The sequence below is a fragment of the Scatophagus argus genome, chromosome 11 (genome assembly GCF_020382885.2).
Source record: "Scatophagus argus isolate fScaArg1 chromosome 11, fScaArg1.pri, whole genome shotgun sequence".
NCBI lineage: Eukaryota > Metazoa > Chordata > Actinopteri > Scatophagidae > Scatophagus > Scatophagus argus.
Genome location: NC_058503.1, coordinates 1,536,961 through 1,555,014, shown reverse-complemented (window position 1 = coordinate 1,555,014; position 18,054 = coordinate 1,536,961). Strand labels below are relative to the sequence as shown.

At 42.2% G+C, this 18,054-nt stretch overlaps 1 protein-coding gene across 10 annotated transcripts in view; it reads right to left on the bottom strand.

Annotated features, from left to right (window-relative positions):
- Nucleotides 1-18,054, bottom strand: part of dgkh (diacylglycerol kinase, eta) — a 59,539-nt gene that overhangs the window by 34,968 nt on the left and 6,517 nt on the right. For 7 of the 10 annotated variants that reach the window (XM_046403948.1, XM_046403943.1, XM_046403946.1 and 4 more), the window contains 5 exons: nt 14,815-14,925; nt 12,887-13,045; nt 9,593-9,673; nt 2,547-2,651; nt 517-649 (listed from right to left, as the gene is read on the bottom strand). In XM_046403948.1, coding sequence (XP_046259904.1) covers nt 517-649; nt 2,547-2,651; nt 9,593-9,673; nt 12,887-13,045; nt 14,815-14,925 — 589 coding nt within the window. Of the gene's footprint in view, nt 1-516; nt 650-2,546; nt 2,652-7,569; nt 8,203-9,592; nt 9,674-12,886; nt 13,046-14,814; nt 14,926-18,054 lie in introns of those variants that run through there. The other 3 variants (XM_046403949.1, XM_046403944.1, XM_046403947.1) reach the window with 2 other exon arrangements.

Below are 18,054 nucleotides of genomic sequence, written 5' to 3'. Positions count from 1 at the left end.
GCTTATCTAACACACAGTATGACATATGGGTACAGACTGACATATACTCATAAGTCTTTACAGTGTTAATGGCAGTTTACCACTAGCTTTTTCACTCTCTCTACAATTTCACATCCCACATCCCACTCCACAACCCAGAGCATTTCAAAGATTCATGTTGGCTCCGGTGGAACCAGTCTGCTCCATCTGAACAGACAGACACAATTTTCCCACTTCAGTGACTCACAAGTCCTTATGTAACATAGTCGTACACCTTCCCAAAGTACATATAGACCTGCCAGCTCCCAGGCAGGCTGTTCCAAATGATCTGCTGCAATGCTACTGTATGCCTGGTGTTTAATCAGAGAGCAGGAAGTCTATCTATGTGCATGTAATGAAGCATAGAAATGAGTCTGTAGAAATTAGTTGCTTCAAAACAACAAGGATTAAAAGTGTTAAGGGAGAAAATGCAGTGTGTGCATACCATACTCAAGTATATGACGGAGAGCATGTGCAGTATTAGTGTGTGCTACCCACCTTCGCAGGAGAGGCCATGAGACGTGACCCCAGACAAGCTATCTTTACAGACGTTGCAAAAGGTGGGCCGTGCATGGGAGCAGGCGTACCAGTTGTGCATCCCTGAGAAATGTTCCACATTAAACTGTGCTGTCTGACAAAGAAGAGGTTAAAACAGGTTGACAGCACTGATAGTCACAGAAAAGTAAGCACATCATATTAAAACATATAAGATATGACCTAGGAATGATTGCATATTACTGTCAATGGTTTTCACTCTAATCGCAAGCAGCACAACTGTTTAACATGAAAAAAAAAATACATTGAAGAAAATGTAAAGTGTCTCTTTCCAGCAGTAGACACAAACTGAAGGTCCAGTGTGGATGATTTAGGGGAGGCAGAAATGTTTCAGGTTTTCATTAGTTTAGTTTACTACGTTTCATATACTCATTAGTGTATAATTACCTGAAACAAAGAATCTGCTGCATAGACAGGCTAATAATTGACAACAATTCATAACTATAGATCTCAATAAAACCAATCAGCTGTAATCTGTGACCACACCTCTAGATGCCACTAAATCCTACAGACTGGACCTGTAAGTTCATTAATTCTTTGCATATTTACTTGCTCTAATAATAACCACCTCCACCCCCAAGGTCTGGTTTATTGCTCTCTAGATGCCTCATTATGACAGTACCTGTGAAACTGACTAATATAAGGGAAATAACACAGCAGGGCACACTTCAGGACTCTACTAGGTGACAGTTATGAGTATACTTTGCTGTTCCACAATTTCACAAAAGTGACGGCTGGTCAGCAAAATTGGACACTTGTGGACACATTAGTGTATGTAGAGACACTGTGGAGCACAAGCTAATGTGAGCACTATACAAGTGTGGGCGTTGCGTCTGCAGCAGTTGGCGCAGCCCTGGATACACTTTGTGTTTCATAAGTAGTAATGTAACAGGTGCTTATGAAATTGGGACGCTTAGATTCTGACAATGCTACACAGTAATTAAAATGCTGTTGTGTTGACATCTTGGCAGGGTGTGCGTGTGTGTGTGTGTGTGCGTGTGTGTGCGTGTGTGTTTGCGGTGTGTGAGCTCTGGGGGTGCTGCTGCATTGCAGTGGAGTAAGGGGGGGTGAGGGATGGGGTCTTATATAAGATTTCCCTCCCAAATCAAAGCCATTAAAATGCAGCACGGATGTCTTCCCGCGTTCCCTTCTCCCTGCGCTGGCCACAACCCATCACTGTCAACGCAGCACTTGATTTATTCTCCTCTTACATCTTTTGCTGACAGCAGAATATTCTAAACAGTTATTTTTGATTAAAAAAATGGCATGTAAGTGGACAGTTGTGCTGTTGGCATGTTTTCTACACACTTTAAAAGGGACTGGCTTAGATAACAAAGTGAGTGAAAATGAGTGTTTTGGTAAGTGACTGAGCAGGGGACACAATCACTTACTGTTCATGTGTTATCAAGTGAATCATAAATGGTAAAACAACTGGGCTGCTGCAGAATGAGACATGTGTTGTGACCTGCGGTCAGCATCTGAGTGTCGATGCATACAGCATATAGTTGATATACTGTGTGCATGTCTTCTTTACTGTATCTCAGACTGCAGAAGTGTACCCCTGTGACTGTACATGTGTGTCCATGCCTGACTGGTGCTTGTTCTGAATCTGATCATAAGTGTGTTGCTTATGCATTAACAACTTCCTAGAGCCCCCATTACCTTTAATGCACTGTATATCATGTTACACAACAACTCATGCAACTCATCTTCCCACTACACTATTCAAACCCATCTATGAACACTTTTTGTACTAACCAAACAACACAAACAGTATAAATTCACAATATTTGGTAAAAACTGTCCAAATTTCCAAAAGAGGACACGCCTAAACACAGATCTATTGTTCTTGTAGCATTATCCCTTAACACTGCCCATCTCTCTCCTCGAGCTCCTCGCCTCCTCCCCTCCACACACACACACACAAACTCGCATGGATCCGTCTATGTTTTGATCCGGAAAGGGATTCTTACCTCGTAATGTTCTCTAGACTGGACGGACTTGAGCGAACTGATCCAGTCCTCCATCTCTTTCCTGTTCTCAGCACACAGGATGAGCCTACGGAATGGAGTGATCACCTGGAGGGAGAGTGAAAGATGTGGGTGAGACAGATACTGTAGCTAGAGAGAGAGAGAGAGAGAAATTTCTTTCGGTGCTTTCCTCCTCAGCCTGCGGTGCCACTGAGAGGACCGAGAGCATTCGTCTCCGTCTTTAAGGGAGAGAAAAGATGAGAAGCCCCCTCCCTCCTTCTCTCTCTCTCTCTCTCTCTCTCTCTCTCTCTCTTCTCCATCTCTCTCATTAACTCCAGCTCACTCAACCCCTCACACCTTCTGGAGTTAGTCTTTTTCTTCGCTCCAGCACTTTATTTCTCACAAGCCTCTCTTTCTCTTGCTCTTAGCTCTTCGTGTTTCTTTGAGGCAGATACGTGCTGACAGGCGAAGTGCCTCAGTAAAGGCTGAGAGATTTTCTCCCCCAGTGCCTCCCCTCCTCTCTTGTCCTCTGTGTGTGTGAGTGTGCATGTATGTGTGTTTAAAGGATAGTCTCCCTGTAGATAACCCCACCGACAAGCAGCACCCTTTCAACACCCCATCACTTATTCATGCTCCCTCATCTCTTTCTCTCTCACTGTGTCCTTATGTTATCACTAGTCACCTTAGAGAGAGGTAAGGCTGAGTACTGGGACTGTTTAACAACACACACACACACACACACACTCAGTGACAGCAATATTACACATATCAGTATTCATGTACAAGCAAGATGCTGATGTTTCTTTCCCTAATAAAAAACAAAAGCAAAAAAAAAATTGCAACCATTTAATCGCTTTGAACACTATGTGGGATATTTACTCAACCTAACAAATACTGTTTTGTCAATTTTTGTGTCAATACATTTTTTTCATTTCAGTGGGCTCTTTTCATAGACGGCCTATGTAAGTGAACAAGGCTTCGATACAGCTAACTCAGATCTGATGCAGTTTGGCTGTCTAAGATCCTGGCAGTCTGAAAAGTAGCAGAGCACAAAATAAAGAGCTGAACTTAGAAGACACTCTTCCCTTTCCTCAAGTAAATGTAACTAAGTATCAGCTAATACAATAATAACGCAATGTTATCGGCTCAGCAACTTCTGCAGGTTTAAATGGGGATGTATGATATATATCAGGGTAATAAAGTATTGGCGCAATCGTGGGAAATTTACAGTACTGGGTATGTATTGAAATTATAGCCAGAATCAGAATCAGACTTTACTGTAATTGAACAAAAAGTGTACCGCAAAATTTGTAGTACTTTCACTATAAACAACACATTCAATTGTTCCAAGACTACATACTCATTCTTCTTCAGGTAAACGTTTGGCCCAAAGGTAACAAAGAGATAAGTCTCGCGCACTGCTGCTCTGTTGAATGGTGATGTAGAGGAGGTTCATCTTTTATGCATATTTTAAATTACTGTCACATTCATTACCACTGTCACTGAAGTGCTGTCATGTTCTGAACTATTACTGAGGACAGACAAAGTTGTCTTACCGCTCACCACTTCTCTCTCGTTCGATCACTTAACGCTTCCTCCCACAATACCAAAAACATGCACATTAAGTTGATTGGCTACTCTACATTGCCCCTAGGAGTGAGTGTGAGAGTGTGTGGTTGTCTGTCTTTGTGTGTCAGCCCTGCAATTGATTGGCGACCAGGGTGTACCCCGCCTCTCGCCGGTAGTCAGCTGGGATAGGCTCCAGCACCCCTGCGACGTGACAGATAAAGCGGTATAGAAAACAGATGGATGGATGGGAAGATTTTGGACTGTTGGATGGACAAAAGAATCAACCTGAAGATGTCACTTTAAGCTCTGGGTTTTTGGCATTTTATAGACTAAACAATTAAGAATAGAATGGAATAGTCTCTATTGTCACTGTACATGGTACAACAAAATTGAGGGATTGATTGATTGATTGTGAAAATACCTGGGTCAAGGAGGATGTGTTCGCAATAAAAGTGACTAATCATAAGAGGGCCTGCTTCTAAATTGTCAAAAGTCAGGTTGCTTCACCTGAGCAGAACTCAACTTTGAAATTGTGCTCTCCAGCACTCGCCCAGCAGAAACACCCTCAAACATGGTGGCCACTTTGTGTGTTTGCTGCTTAGTTATACATAAATAGTTAACATTTATAACATAAATCTGATGCCATAATTCAGGTAAAAATAAATAGGACATATTTGTTATCAAGTGCGCATGAGAGTGACTTGGACAGAGGACACAGATTAAAGTGGAAAGAACCATACTTGTTTATTATACTTATTTTCATCTTACTACTTTAGATTAGGAAATCTGTCAAAAAGGTGGACCCACAATACAATTTAAGCACTGTGTTTGAAGCACTACCCGACAAAAACTGGCAATAACAGAAAGCTGACACATTGCACTGAGCTGAGATAATGTTGATTATTTAATTTTATTTTTTATCAATTTAAATGATTATTATTGGTATTGAAATTAAAACATTGTTCTGTGTGGCCTGTTTGATATATAGCATCATCTATAGCAACACCCACATGGCAACCAGCTCCCTGATGAATCGCCTCATTCACTCTTGTACTCAATCTGTCCTAAGACCTCTGATCATTATCGAGTTATGTCTGAAAACTGAACAGCACTTCAAACAAATAAAAAATACACAATAAATATCATCTTCTCTCTTTGTGAACTAGACCTGTGTGCAATTATGATCCTTTCCTTGCCTTTCCTACATATTACAAGCTAATCACATTAGCATTCCTCCTCCCTTTTAAATAAGTGGAGACAACACAATCCAAATTAATGGATGCGTGTTGTGACAAAATTTCTTCGGGTGCTTGTGTGCTTGTCCCTTTGTACACTTGTGTATGCGCATCAGTAAAGTGATCCATTTGGACAAAGGTCATCCTGTATATATGCTCAGTGGTGTGTCCAGAGATCCCTGGGGTGGCCTCCCCAAGTGCCACCCCCCATTACCTTTAAGTATGATTGGCTATCTCTGCCCAGTGAGAGGTGGGAGCTTACTTAGAACCAACTACTCAATCAGTGTTTTTGAATGTGCTTTGTTTTCTCTTCTATTTAACGTACTTTTGACAAACTTTGTTATTGAACACTTTTGAAGAATAAAGCACGGAAGCTTTATATTATATTGGTTTGGCCCAGCTCTTGTGTTGTGATTGGAAGGACTATTTATCTCAATGCATTTATTGTAAGTTGTTTTAGATAGAAGGGTCAGCTAAGTGGATGGAATAAAATTAATGTAAAATGCAGTAAAAAAAAAATGTAAATACAAGAATTTAAGAATCTGTGAAACATTAATATTGGTGATATAAGTAAATGGCTATTCTGACTTGTGTGCATGCATATACTTCATGTCACCCTCCATATCTGTGTGTGTGTGTGTGTGCATGTGAGTTTTGTGTCTACAATGGGGTAGTGATAAGATTGGTTGCCAAGGGAAACAAGATCGGCTGTTTCCAAAAAAGGCTCTAGGCATCCCTCAGGAATGGAAAACCTCTCTTGATGACTGACCTTCAGAGCTGAGCAAATCAGCTGTGTGCATTTGTGTCATGACAAGTGACAAGAAGCATATACAGTACATCTCGAAATGTGAAGACCATAAGCCTCATTGGTTGTTAATTTGGTAAAATGGCAAGAGATCATGACACACACACACACACACACAATGACACCTATATCCAGTGGAACCTGTAGCACAATGGCAGAGGAGGTGGAACAGAACTGTAACAGCTGCTCATTTCTGCAACGCACATGCACAGTTGAACTACAAAACAAATGAGCACATGGAGGTTCTGCTAATGCAAGTGCACAATTCAAAGAAGATGAGTATTTCCTTGAGATGCATTTCATGGATCTAAAGTGAACAGTAATAAGCAAGCCAATGCAATAACTGTGAGTAAGCCAGTGAGAGAGGCAGTCATCCATGCAGAGTCTGTGTGAAATGAGTCTAGGGTTTGGGTTGGGCTGAGCTCTCCCTCACGTGGACTTCAAGGTGCTACCTCTCCACGCTACAGCGACAGCGCCTCATCGTATACCGCCTTCTCACTACACAGCGAAACAGTGGCTTCAACAAAACACACAAGATGAAGCATCATGGAATGCTCACATGCATTTTACACTAACATATACAGACATGTACTTACACATACATATTTTCACACTCAGGTGGTAATGCATACCCTGTCATGAAAAATGCATGCACACAGAGACACATGCACATCCACGTGCACAGATGCTTTTATCTTGAATTAGTCATTATACATTACATCTGTTAAATTTTTCGTCACTGCTAAATAAATAAACCTTTTTCGGAAATAGTTACCAGTGAAGACTTTTTCCGCACAGTAGAAAAGGAGTGAGAGTGAAATTAGTCCCTTCTCTAACTAATCTTATTCAGTGCTAGGGACTATATTGCTGCTACATCTTAATTCCCCCCAACACCAAAGGGAGTCCTTTGTCCTCCCTCTGCGGAAACACAGGCATGCATGTTATGCACACTGAGCAGATGTCTGCAGAATTCCTACACGAATGAGCATAAATCACCAAACATCTTATGAGTCAATCTCTCAGTCAAACCACCCAACGAGGAAGCACCAACCTGCACAGAAGACGCCAGCAGCATCACTCATCAAGTCCAACCGATACGCAGACAGACAGAGACAGCTAGACGCACACACACGCGCACACACAGAGACTGGTAATAATCACTCCGCACAGTCAGAGCAAAGCAAAGCCCTGCAACGCATCCTCTGCAGTATGCTGACCACCCACCCCATGTGTGCCCCCCCCAACCCCCTCGCTTCCCATCCTTTTCGTCTCTCTCTCAGTCGTGATCACACAACCTGTGATGAAGCCTGCCCCCCCCCGTCGCTGTGCGTGACTCGGTCTGGTTTGATGCCTTACAGAGCATCTGCATGTGTGTGTAGGCACTGCAGGTGAGCTACCAGTCAGCATGTCACATTACCTTTGGTTTTTTGTTTCACTGCTCCTTCTCAATCAGTCACGCCTGTCCTGTCTTCATTTCCTCTCCGCTCTCCCTCTTTTCCTCTACAACCGAGTTTCCTCTCCCACCTCTCAATGCCTACTCGTGCCTCGACCTTCCTCTACCTCTCTCTTTCTCTTTTCCCCAGGGAGTATGTGAGCGAATGCGGTTAGCTGCACTGTGACATCACGCCAGGATTTCCTCTACTGCACTACCTCTACTTGCTGTGTCTTTCCCTTCGCCATCTTATACTGCTCTAGAGTCAATCACTGATTTAACATGTGCTCTTTCACGTTAGCGTGTCAATAGACATCTTAACCGTATATTGTACTTCCCTTTTTGTATCGTTGTCTCCCTAGAACCTCTTTGCCCCACTCCTGCTATTCTCCCTTTCCTCCTTCACCATTCCCCCTCCTCACTTCTTCCATCTTAGCGGGATGCTGCTGCTCATATGGGCACGCTATGCTCATCTCCAAATGTGGCAGGCAAACGTAATCTTATTTACAACATGGCAGACATTAAGCCATGGCAGGCACTCAGTGAAGTGTTTCAAGGCGCTGCTAAAAATAGCCGTGTGCTTTCCTCTGGGCACTGCTCTCCTGCCTGGCTCCACCTCCTTGTTGTTTCTTAATATAGCAACACCTAGGGAAAGGCGAGACATTTATAGAGAGGACAGGGTACTACTAGCTCTTTCACTGTCTGTTCTCGTCTTTGTTGCTCATAATACTCATGTTCATTTCGCTCTACCTCCCACACACACTCACCTTACCTCGGCTGCTCATTCTTTTTTTTTCCAATAAGCATCCACTCAGCAACATCATCTAATTTCTCCCAATAAATATTTGAGTGCCATCTTGTGCTGGTGAGTAAGCACAGTAGTGATTGGGTGGTTAGAAGGGCTGTACTGAGTTCCCACCCATACGCCGTCTGACCCAAATGAGCTCATCTGTCAATATTGATGCTTCACCCCACTATTTTGCGTCTAATAGCTATTTATCCATCCATCCATTTTCTACACCGCTTATCCGTCAGGGTCGCGGGGGAGCTGGAGCCTATCCCAGCTGACTACGGGCGAGAGGCCGGGTACACCCTGGACTGGTCGCTCTAATAACTAGTTAAAGCCAAACTTATCAGACAAATTAACACTTGAACATGCATTGGTGTGAAAAGTACTAAAATAACAGGGAAAAATCTATTTGATGTGTACTTTGTGTTTTTAGTTTGGCGCAAGTCCCATGTCCCATTTGCTAACGTAGGGACATGGGGTTAAGGGTGTGGGCTGTACTCAAGCAAACCACAACGGGTGATGGAGATGTTTTGGGTTCACTTTTGGGGCACTCTCATGTTGTCCATCTTTATACACAATCATTATTTCCTACAATGAGTAAATTGAGAAGATATCAGTGTTATATTTGTCCTTTAAATAATGAGCTACATTTAGTGACTGGTTGGGTCAGCTTAGACTGGAAACAGAAGGAAACAGTTTACCTGGCTCTGACCAAAGTTAACAAAACCTACCTACCAGAGGGTTAGGTGCTACATCATTTCTTGGCCTCATGTCTTTGCTGGTTGCCAGGCAACCTCATGGTCAAGAAACAGCGTGGTACTTTATGAGCTTTAGTAGTGCATTTTCCTTATTTCTAGTCTTCCACGCTAATCTAGGCTAAGTTTATATCTAACACACAGATATGAGACTAGTATTTATCTTTTCATATTTCTCTCCCCGGACAAAAAAAAAAAAAAATGCTGAGATCAGAAAACTAATACATGACTTTCACTGTTATCAAAAAACAAAGTTTCAGCGAATCATAGATGCCACTTTTGTTGGTTCAGAAACGACAGATTACATAACAGAAGTCTGTGTGGCTCTGCTTTCACAAGTGACACACACTCGGTCTCACTGCTGAACACATGCCTCTGCCTGCGATCTCCCCACTGAAACCCCGCGTGTGTTTGTGAGTGTGTGTGTGTGTGTGTGTGTGTGTGCGTGCTAAGATACACTCACTGTGAAGCTGTTGTTGACATTCTTTGTGCTTGACTCTGCAACGCTGGCATCAGATAGGTCCACCTCGTCAAAGATAAGGGACTGCAGAAAAGAGGAGGTGTGGGGAGAGAGGAAAGAAGGAAGTCCCGAGAGGAGAGCAGAGAGATAGAGGGCACAAAAGAGAAAAAGAACAAGAGGTGAGCTTTCGGACAATATTTTCAAAACTGGGTTGAACTTAGCTAATTGTAACTTATACTACAGTATGAAGAGAATTGTGAGCAGTAGTGAGAGAAATGTCTTATCATGACCACAGCGAAGCAGACCTAAAATGAACAGGCAAAACTTTATAGCATAAATGGAAGCTGCTGCAAAAGTCATAAAAACATTGAATGACAAAAATGATGATCCTATTAAATACCAACAACCTTGTTCTGCAGACACATCTTTTCTTGATCTACAAGCTTCAGAAAATGCAAGGCTTCCAAAACACCTTGTAAGGCTGCACAACATTACTAAATTAGTATGAGCTATGTCCTGTAATGTACTGAAAATGAGACAATGTAAAGGGAAACTCTGGGGATTGCAGGGTTTAGTTCAAATAAAGGAAACAGAATATATACATTCTGCTTAGCTTACTGAACGTTATGGTTACGTGATGGTTAAACAAATCTATGGTAAACCATTTGGGAGTTGATTGACAAATCATTAACCCCTTCAGACCTAAGTATTTCCCACTAATATGAAAAAATCACTTTTTTATCGTTCCCATACTGATTTGAGGCCTGATCAAGATATCAACGAATGCCTTAGATATAAAAATGGGTTTTTCGTGTCCACTACAATGGAGACCGTGTAGCCAATATTGACTTTCTTATTGGTTGTTTTAACCATCTATCGTTAAATATATTAGTGGGTAGCCATATTGTTTTGTTGTTTTCACACAAGTTGTAAAAGCGATAGTGTCAAAAGTGATAGTTAATAGGTCCTTTTACCTCTGTATTCATAGTTTATTTTAGAGATGACTGAAATGTACAGTATTTCATTTCTGCTGCAAGAAGTCTCTCAGTCATAACATCAACAAAATACTATAATATTTCATGGTGTAGTGAAGCCATGTGGGATAATGGAAGATGTTTTTTAACCGTTGTAGGTGAAAATCTAGCTGCAGGGACTCAGGCAGAAAGGCTGACAGATGAGGTATGGTTTTAAAGGTTTGTTCATGCTATGTTCACTGACTTCCCTCATCACTCTCTGAGTCTCTCCCGGAACTTATAGCATCAGAGCACCACATGAAATCAACTCATATTTGGATAGGTCTGAAAGGGTTAATAAAGTGTAGGGGGGAAAAAATACTTCAGAAATATTTAGCTCAAGAACATTGAGTCCGAACTGACTGTCCCTCTCACAGATAACTCAGTTTGCTCCACCACAACACAGCTGCACTATAAACCGACACTGCAGTGAGAATTTCCCTCCTGAGTTTCTTATGTTTTGATTCTGTACCTGAATGAGAAAGGTGTGAACAACAGGACAGTGAATGTTGATATATTGTTGATATATCTTATTAAATTTCTGCATTGTGGAGATGCTGGAGCCAATTCTGAGCAACACAGACAGCAGACAAAGAGGAGAGCCAACACACACGAACATGATATCCTAACAGTGCTGTGATACGTGAGGTCCGCCACTAAGCTCTTAAAGGGCCACAGGCCAAAAACAGATGTCGTCAAAGGAATGCCCTCTGCCTGTGTGTGTGTGTGTGTGTGTGTGTGTGTGTGTGTGTGTGTGTGTGTGTGGGAGGAGTGAGCTGTTGCAGCTGTCAGAGGGAATGCCCAGCTAGCGACGGTCTCCTCAGGCCTGGCTGGAGAGGGACACCAGCCAATGGTTTCTGTGAGTGTGTGTGTGTGTGTGTGTGTGTGTGTGTGTGTGCGTGTGCAGAGGGAGCATGTGTCTCAGCACTTCCACATATGCCTCCAAGTGTGTGTGAATGTGTGTATGGAGTGTCAGCCAAGAGGACCAAAGTATGAACGGCGCGCCAACACAAACGCTGCCCCCCATTACGGTGCTCTTGGCTGCTATACCACCACATCACGTGTGTGTATGTATGCGTGTGATTACTTTCTATGGTTCTTTTGACATACTTTCTTCCTGTCTCTCACTCACCTCACCACCCACCCACACCCACACACACACAGAAAGGTGTGGGCACACATAGTCAACTGTCTTGAAGGAAGCTGTAAGCTGTTAGGAAAGCTGACAGTGAATGGTGGACAAGGGCAAGCATCTAGACCCTCTGCTATCCATAGAACAGAGCTTAGCCCAGTGGCTGCATCTCAGCAACATTTGTCCGTCCTCTAATTACTCTCTCCTGTCCTTCATTTTACACCAGGCCATGTGGTTACTACATGCTGTTTTACTGTTTCTGCTCCTGGATAAGAACGAGGGTCAATAAATTCTACCTATGACACAGGCATATTTAACTGTCTGCTTTAAGTGTTCACCTCAGGAAGGAGAGGAGAGCAGCCTCTGGGACAAAGTTCTGAGATGTAGCCTCCCTGATGGATCAATGAGGAGGTCAGGCTTCCTAAGCACAGGGCAGCACAGCCAGCCAAGCCACTCTGGAGACACCAGAGTGGATGGACATGTAGGGAGCGGATGCTTACTGTATCTATAGATGCAGACACCATCTGGCCATGACAGAGACAATTCATTTATAACGTTCCGGTTATAAATGACTAATCCTTTACATAACACACAATTAAGAAAACAAAGTATTTGCATGACATAATTTATTTCTTTCATTCTTCCAGCATGGCCATCAAGAGACTTTAAGCTGCAGTGAAGGACAAGCAACACACAGTGTAAAACAGTAAAGGCCACAGGGTGAGTTAGTTTTACATGATAAATTTATCCAGCTGTGGCTTTACAGTCTATACACACATGTTTTGCTACCCTATCTGGTGTTACATCTATATTATATACTGTGCATTCATGCCATATGGTAATAGAAAGACCTGGTTCACGTCCTCCACAAAGTGTAGATGTGTGTGTTATTTTCTCTGTTCATTCACAAAATGGCTTGCCCACTGTCAGAATAACACCCTTTATGGTTTATGTATGCCTCTCATATGGCATCTGGCATAAGATTTTCAACCATCTATATGATGACATACGTTTATGTTAGGATATTAAACCTGTCTAGACCCAGGAGCACCATTTGACATGAATGCAGCACTATCAGGTGAGCGGGTAAGTAAGAAATGGTTAAGCCATTGCAGTTATCTGGCTCCTGGCCCTTGGCTATGCTGTGCTGACCCGAATTCTCACTAGGCCTTCCTCAGATCCGCTGGCACCCAGAGGTGGGGGGGAGCGCCGTGCGCCCGTCCAGCACACGGACAGTACTCGCCAGCACACGCGACTCCTGGACACTCTGCGCAGCGCCCGCTCTTGCCATCGTGCCAGGGCATTGCCAGACTAGTGTGCGTGCAGACACACGCATAAACACAAACACGCACACACGGTCCAGGGAGGAGGTTAGATGCAAAAGGGAGGAAAAAAGGGGATGTCAACAACAGTTAAAAGTTCAAAAGTAAAAAACAAAAATGTACTTAAAAGAAAACAATATAAAAAATATGTAAATATAAAGCTTAGGTATTGATGAAAGGAAAAAACAATACAGAAATGGCAAATCAATTCAAGTGACTGAAAGTTCTATATATGGGATTTCAAACATCAATATAGCAGCAAACAACTATTTCTGATATAGTGGCATAATGGTGTCCTGTAGAGTTTCCCTGTGCTCCGAATTTAGGTTAAATTAACTGATGACTTGATGGTGTGAATGTGATCATGAATGATTGTTTGTCTCTGTATGTTAGCTGATGACCTGGTAATCTTTGTCAGTGGAGTCTGGTGGCTTTGAAGAGAGCAATATAAAGACTGTTTTTGATGAAGGAGAGGTGTGGCCACTCGTGGCAATGAATGTTCTATATAGAACCTTTAAGTAAAGGAAATAAATTCAACAAAAATTTGATCAGGAAATGATCAACATCGGTATCAGAAAGAAACAGGCTGTACGAGTGAGCTAATATACAGCAGGAGGACTACATTAAGTTTGACAAAAGGAAGCTACAACTAACAGCAACGGGCTAACTTAGCTTAGCATAAAGACTGAAAACAAAAACTCAAGAAGCCTGAAAAAAATAAGCCTACCATCACCTAACGAACACATTATAACACCAGGCTGGGACATTTGCCAGGCAACCTGCAGGCTGTAAATTGTACTTGGCACTGCTATTGCCTCATTACAAAGAAGAGACACTGGCTTGTCTCCATTAAGCAAACATGTATTGACTTTCCCATCTCTTATTAAACTGCCTTGCATCAACTTTTCTTTTACGTTACTAGCTGCAACCACTCAGTGAGAGTGCCTCTTCTGGAAATTGCTATATGTCATAGAGACGCTGTCGAAGGTATGCGGACATCTAGTGGCTAGATGAAATCAGAAAGCATTCTGGGACAGTTTATGGATGACATAATTCTGCATTGCAGTATCGGACTGTATGGTCCAAATTATATGCTTTAGAAGCTCTCGTAGGCCAAATAAAATGAGGTGTTGGGCCGGATTTGACTCATGTGCCGGAAAGATTAAACAGACACGATATCATGTATTAGAGAGCTTAAGAGGTGCTGGAAGGTGGAATTTACTACCCTTGAACAGAGCCAGCTGTTTCCCCATGTTTATATGTCTTTGTGCTATGCTGCTACAACCAGCCACTGGCTTGGGCTACATATTTACCATACAGACCCCAGAATGGTATCAGTGTCATCTTAGCAAGGAGGTGAATATGCACCTTCAAGATGACAGCGCACAGTAGAGCAGCGGCTCAACTTCAACTTTTCATTTCATATTTTTATATTCTACTTATTTCTCCCAGGACCTGAGTCCTAATTTCGTACCATAAACATGTAAATGTGAGCTGTTATGACAATAAAAATTCCTTGATCTTTGATCCACATTTCCCAAAAATGTAGAAATATTCCTTCAAAATGTCTCTGAAACTCTAAAAGCTATCTCTCCAGCCACTAAAAATGTCATTTGTGGGATTAGAGGACAAACATTCAAGATTAACACTAATAGTGTGGTAGCTCAGGCTTTTCCATCTAAATTAAGAGAGAGAGCATTTATCCCGCTCTCCTTTGGCTACTTGTGTGTTGCATGGGGAAACACTCGGTAAGCTTACCTTGGCATCTTTGGCGTAATAGAGAGTTCGGCCTCTCAGTTTGAAGTAGCGCTTTTTCCACCTCTGGAACGAGCTGGTCTGTTTCAGCAACAATCCCTCCTTTATACTTGTCTGGATGGAGAAAAGACACAATAAAAATAAAAAAGCTGTTTTATGGGGTCTCGTATAGGTGAAAGGTTCCATTAGAAAATAACACAAAGCTTCAGTCTCTCTTGTAATATCGACAGGAAACTGTCGTGATAAAAAAGTGTGTGCTGTCTACACATATGCGTGTGTGTGAATCTGGGCACCAATTTTATGCATGGGAGACAAGGAATAAACCAAAAAGTTCAGAAGAAAGGAAACCCATTGCATACAGACCACCCCTCATTTCAGGAACTCACTTAACACAAATGTCTTCCGCCATGCAAGTTTGACAGTGTAGAAAGAGACTCACATTCCACACACCAGAAACATTTCATGGTAATTTTGAAAGCCAAGTGAGTGAGGAGGAGAAAAATGCAGTACACCATAGGGTGAGAGACAGGGATAATAAGACTGGCGGAACAAATTGGATTTTTTTTTAAAACCTGAAAGAATGATGGACAAAAAGACAAAAAGGCACATTAAGAAATGAGGAGCTCCCGTCACATATACAGCAGTGTGTGTGTCGCATCAAACCATCGCTTCGTGTGAGACACAGTACACACACTCATCATCATTAAAACCACCATCATTTTGCACACATTAACGCACATAAACACATGGCGGACATACAAAGCAAATACATGGACACGGAGAAGATAAAACACACACTAACGCACATAGATGGAAATGCCGTGTGGAAGAACACTATTAACTCCGGGCACACACACAGAGATACACTCACACGCCATACCGAGGCTATTTATAGAAAAGGAAGGCTGGGGAGAATTACAGAGACAGAGGCCTGAAGCTGACATCCTGCCCACCAGCTGTGTCAACTTAAACACAGAAAACACCGCTGTAGAATACAGGCTCATGGATACGCACCATATACACATGGACACACTGGCATGTCACAGTGGAAGAGCAAAGCACATGCAGAATCATAATGGGATAGCACAATGATTATTACAAATGGTGAAATGTATTTTGTCAAGACTGAAATGATACTTTTATTGCTTCACTAACGAAATGGTTTTCAAAGGCTTGTTTCACCCAAACTGTAAAAAACTGAATTTGCTGTATATTTGCTCTACATTACTGTCTAAGCTGTTGGGATATTTTTGAGATTTACAATAAAGGGAAATGGAAATACATTTGGAGCAGCCACTGGAAAATTCCAATCACAAAAAAATTCAATGTGTCTTTCCAGAAATAGTGTCACTGTTCCTCAGAACACACTTTTTATTGCGCCTCAAAAAATGATTAGTCAATTAAAAACACTCAATACCTTAGAGTTTTGGGCTGATGGTTGGATAAAACAAAGATTTCACCTTTGGCTCAGGGAAACGGAAAGAGGCATTCTTCACTATTTCCTGACATTTTAGGCAAAACCATTGCGTGATTAGTTAAAAGTGTTATCGATTTTTAATTGACAGTTTGCATGCAAAGATACGTGCCTGTGGGTCATTTTGTGTTGTGTTTAAACCCTAATCAGCTAGATAGAAGTGCTAATTTATCTTCAGCCATGTTGATCTTTTCACTCCGACGTTATGCATGCTGTATATCACTACTGTAAACACAAAGAACACAGACCTATGAAACAATATATCATGTTGTTTACAGTATAGCAATACATCATAACCCCTGTGGTACATAATGTAACACCAGATCCTTGCCAAATGCGCAGCCCTATTCCATACTACTTTTGTGATGTCCCTGAGTATGAGAAGTGCTCCCAGAAACTAGTAGATTCATTTGAAAATGTGAAATGAAGCAGAGACCCCCTTAGCAAGCACCATACTTAGAAAGGTCCTTCACAGAATTTGAGAAGGTCCATCGAAAAAGTTAGAACCACTTAAAGTTCACTACACTGAAGGAAATGTTAGACCTGTCTAAGTAAAAATCTACCTATAAATGATGACTGGGGGGGGACGGACACAGCAGGAAGAGGACCCATTGCAAATTCTCTGATACTGCTGTCTACCTATGTTAATTCCTTGCTTCCTTTTCCGCAGGTACAGCCTGAAATGAAAGTGAAATACATCAATGCTGACTACCCTATAAGGACTTTGCTGCTTTCTTCTGACTACAGTCAAAATGAGACTGAGATGCAATGGCACGGCAGATGAAGTCATTCACTCGTTTGGATGAGTAGGTTAAAAAGTACAGTCAAGGATTGCGGATTGAGCGGTTTCTCATTTGAACAAAACTGCAATATAGCATTGTTAATGGTTCCCCTGTGCAACACCACTGTAGACATGCAAACACATGCAAAAGAGCATATTAACAGATTGTACTGTACAATCATCTGTTTGGACAGCTAATCCAACCGGAAGTGATGGCCGTGAAGCTTAATGAACACCTCATGACCGGTTGAGACAAACACACAGAGTGGACAGCAGCACTAGTTGCTGTACTCATACTGACACAACCAGGTGACCTTCAGGAAAACACACAGTTACTATCAATACTATACAGTGTGTTTCACTTCAGCAAAGTGACAGTAATGCCACACAACTTTCTTTGGAATGACAACAACTCAGTGAAGCCCTTTAACAGCCAGTGGTTTTGTATCTGAAGTGTCTGAAGAGAATGAACTAAGTCAAACAAAGTCACAAAGTGAAACTTAAATCCTCTCTGTCCCACCAGAGTAGCAGAAACGACTTTGCTCTAGTTGTATGTCTAATTTTCTATTTTGTCTCTCCTTGGCCTCCATAGTTCCTTTCCTTGTCTTCATCTCCTTCCTGTTGCCAAGTAGGCCAGAAGTGATCTATAAATAGTGCTTCTGCTTGCCTCTGTGCACTGCTCCTCTCTACTGCTAAACTGTGAGACATGGAGTGAGTCCTGTGCCAGAGAGAAATGAGTAACCTGAGCACCATGTACCTTACACCCACACTGGCCACTGACGGGGTGACACACACAGAGTCTAAACAGTGCATGCATGCACACACACACAATCAAACATTCTTATACAATGGACAAAAGCACAGGCAGTTCAAATGAGTCCAGCAGCTGTGGTTGGTGGATAAGAGCAGAGTAGGAGTTCCCTGTAAGGCTAAATGAAGAGAGCAGAGCAGACCTACATCCTGTCTTTGACGATACCCAGACAAACAG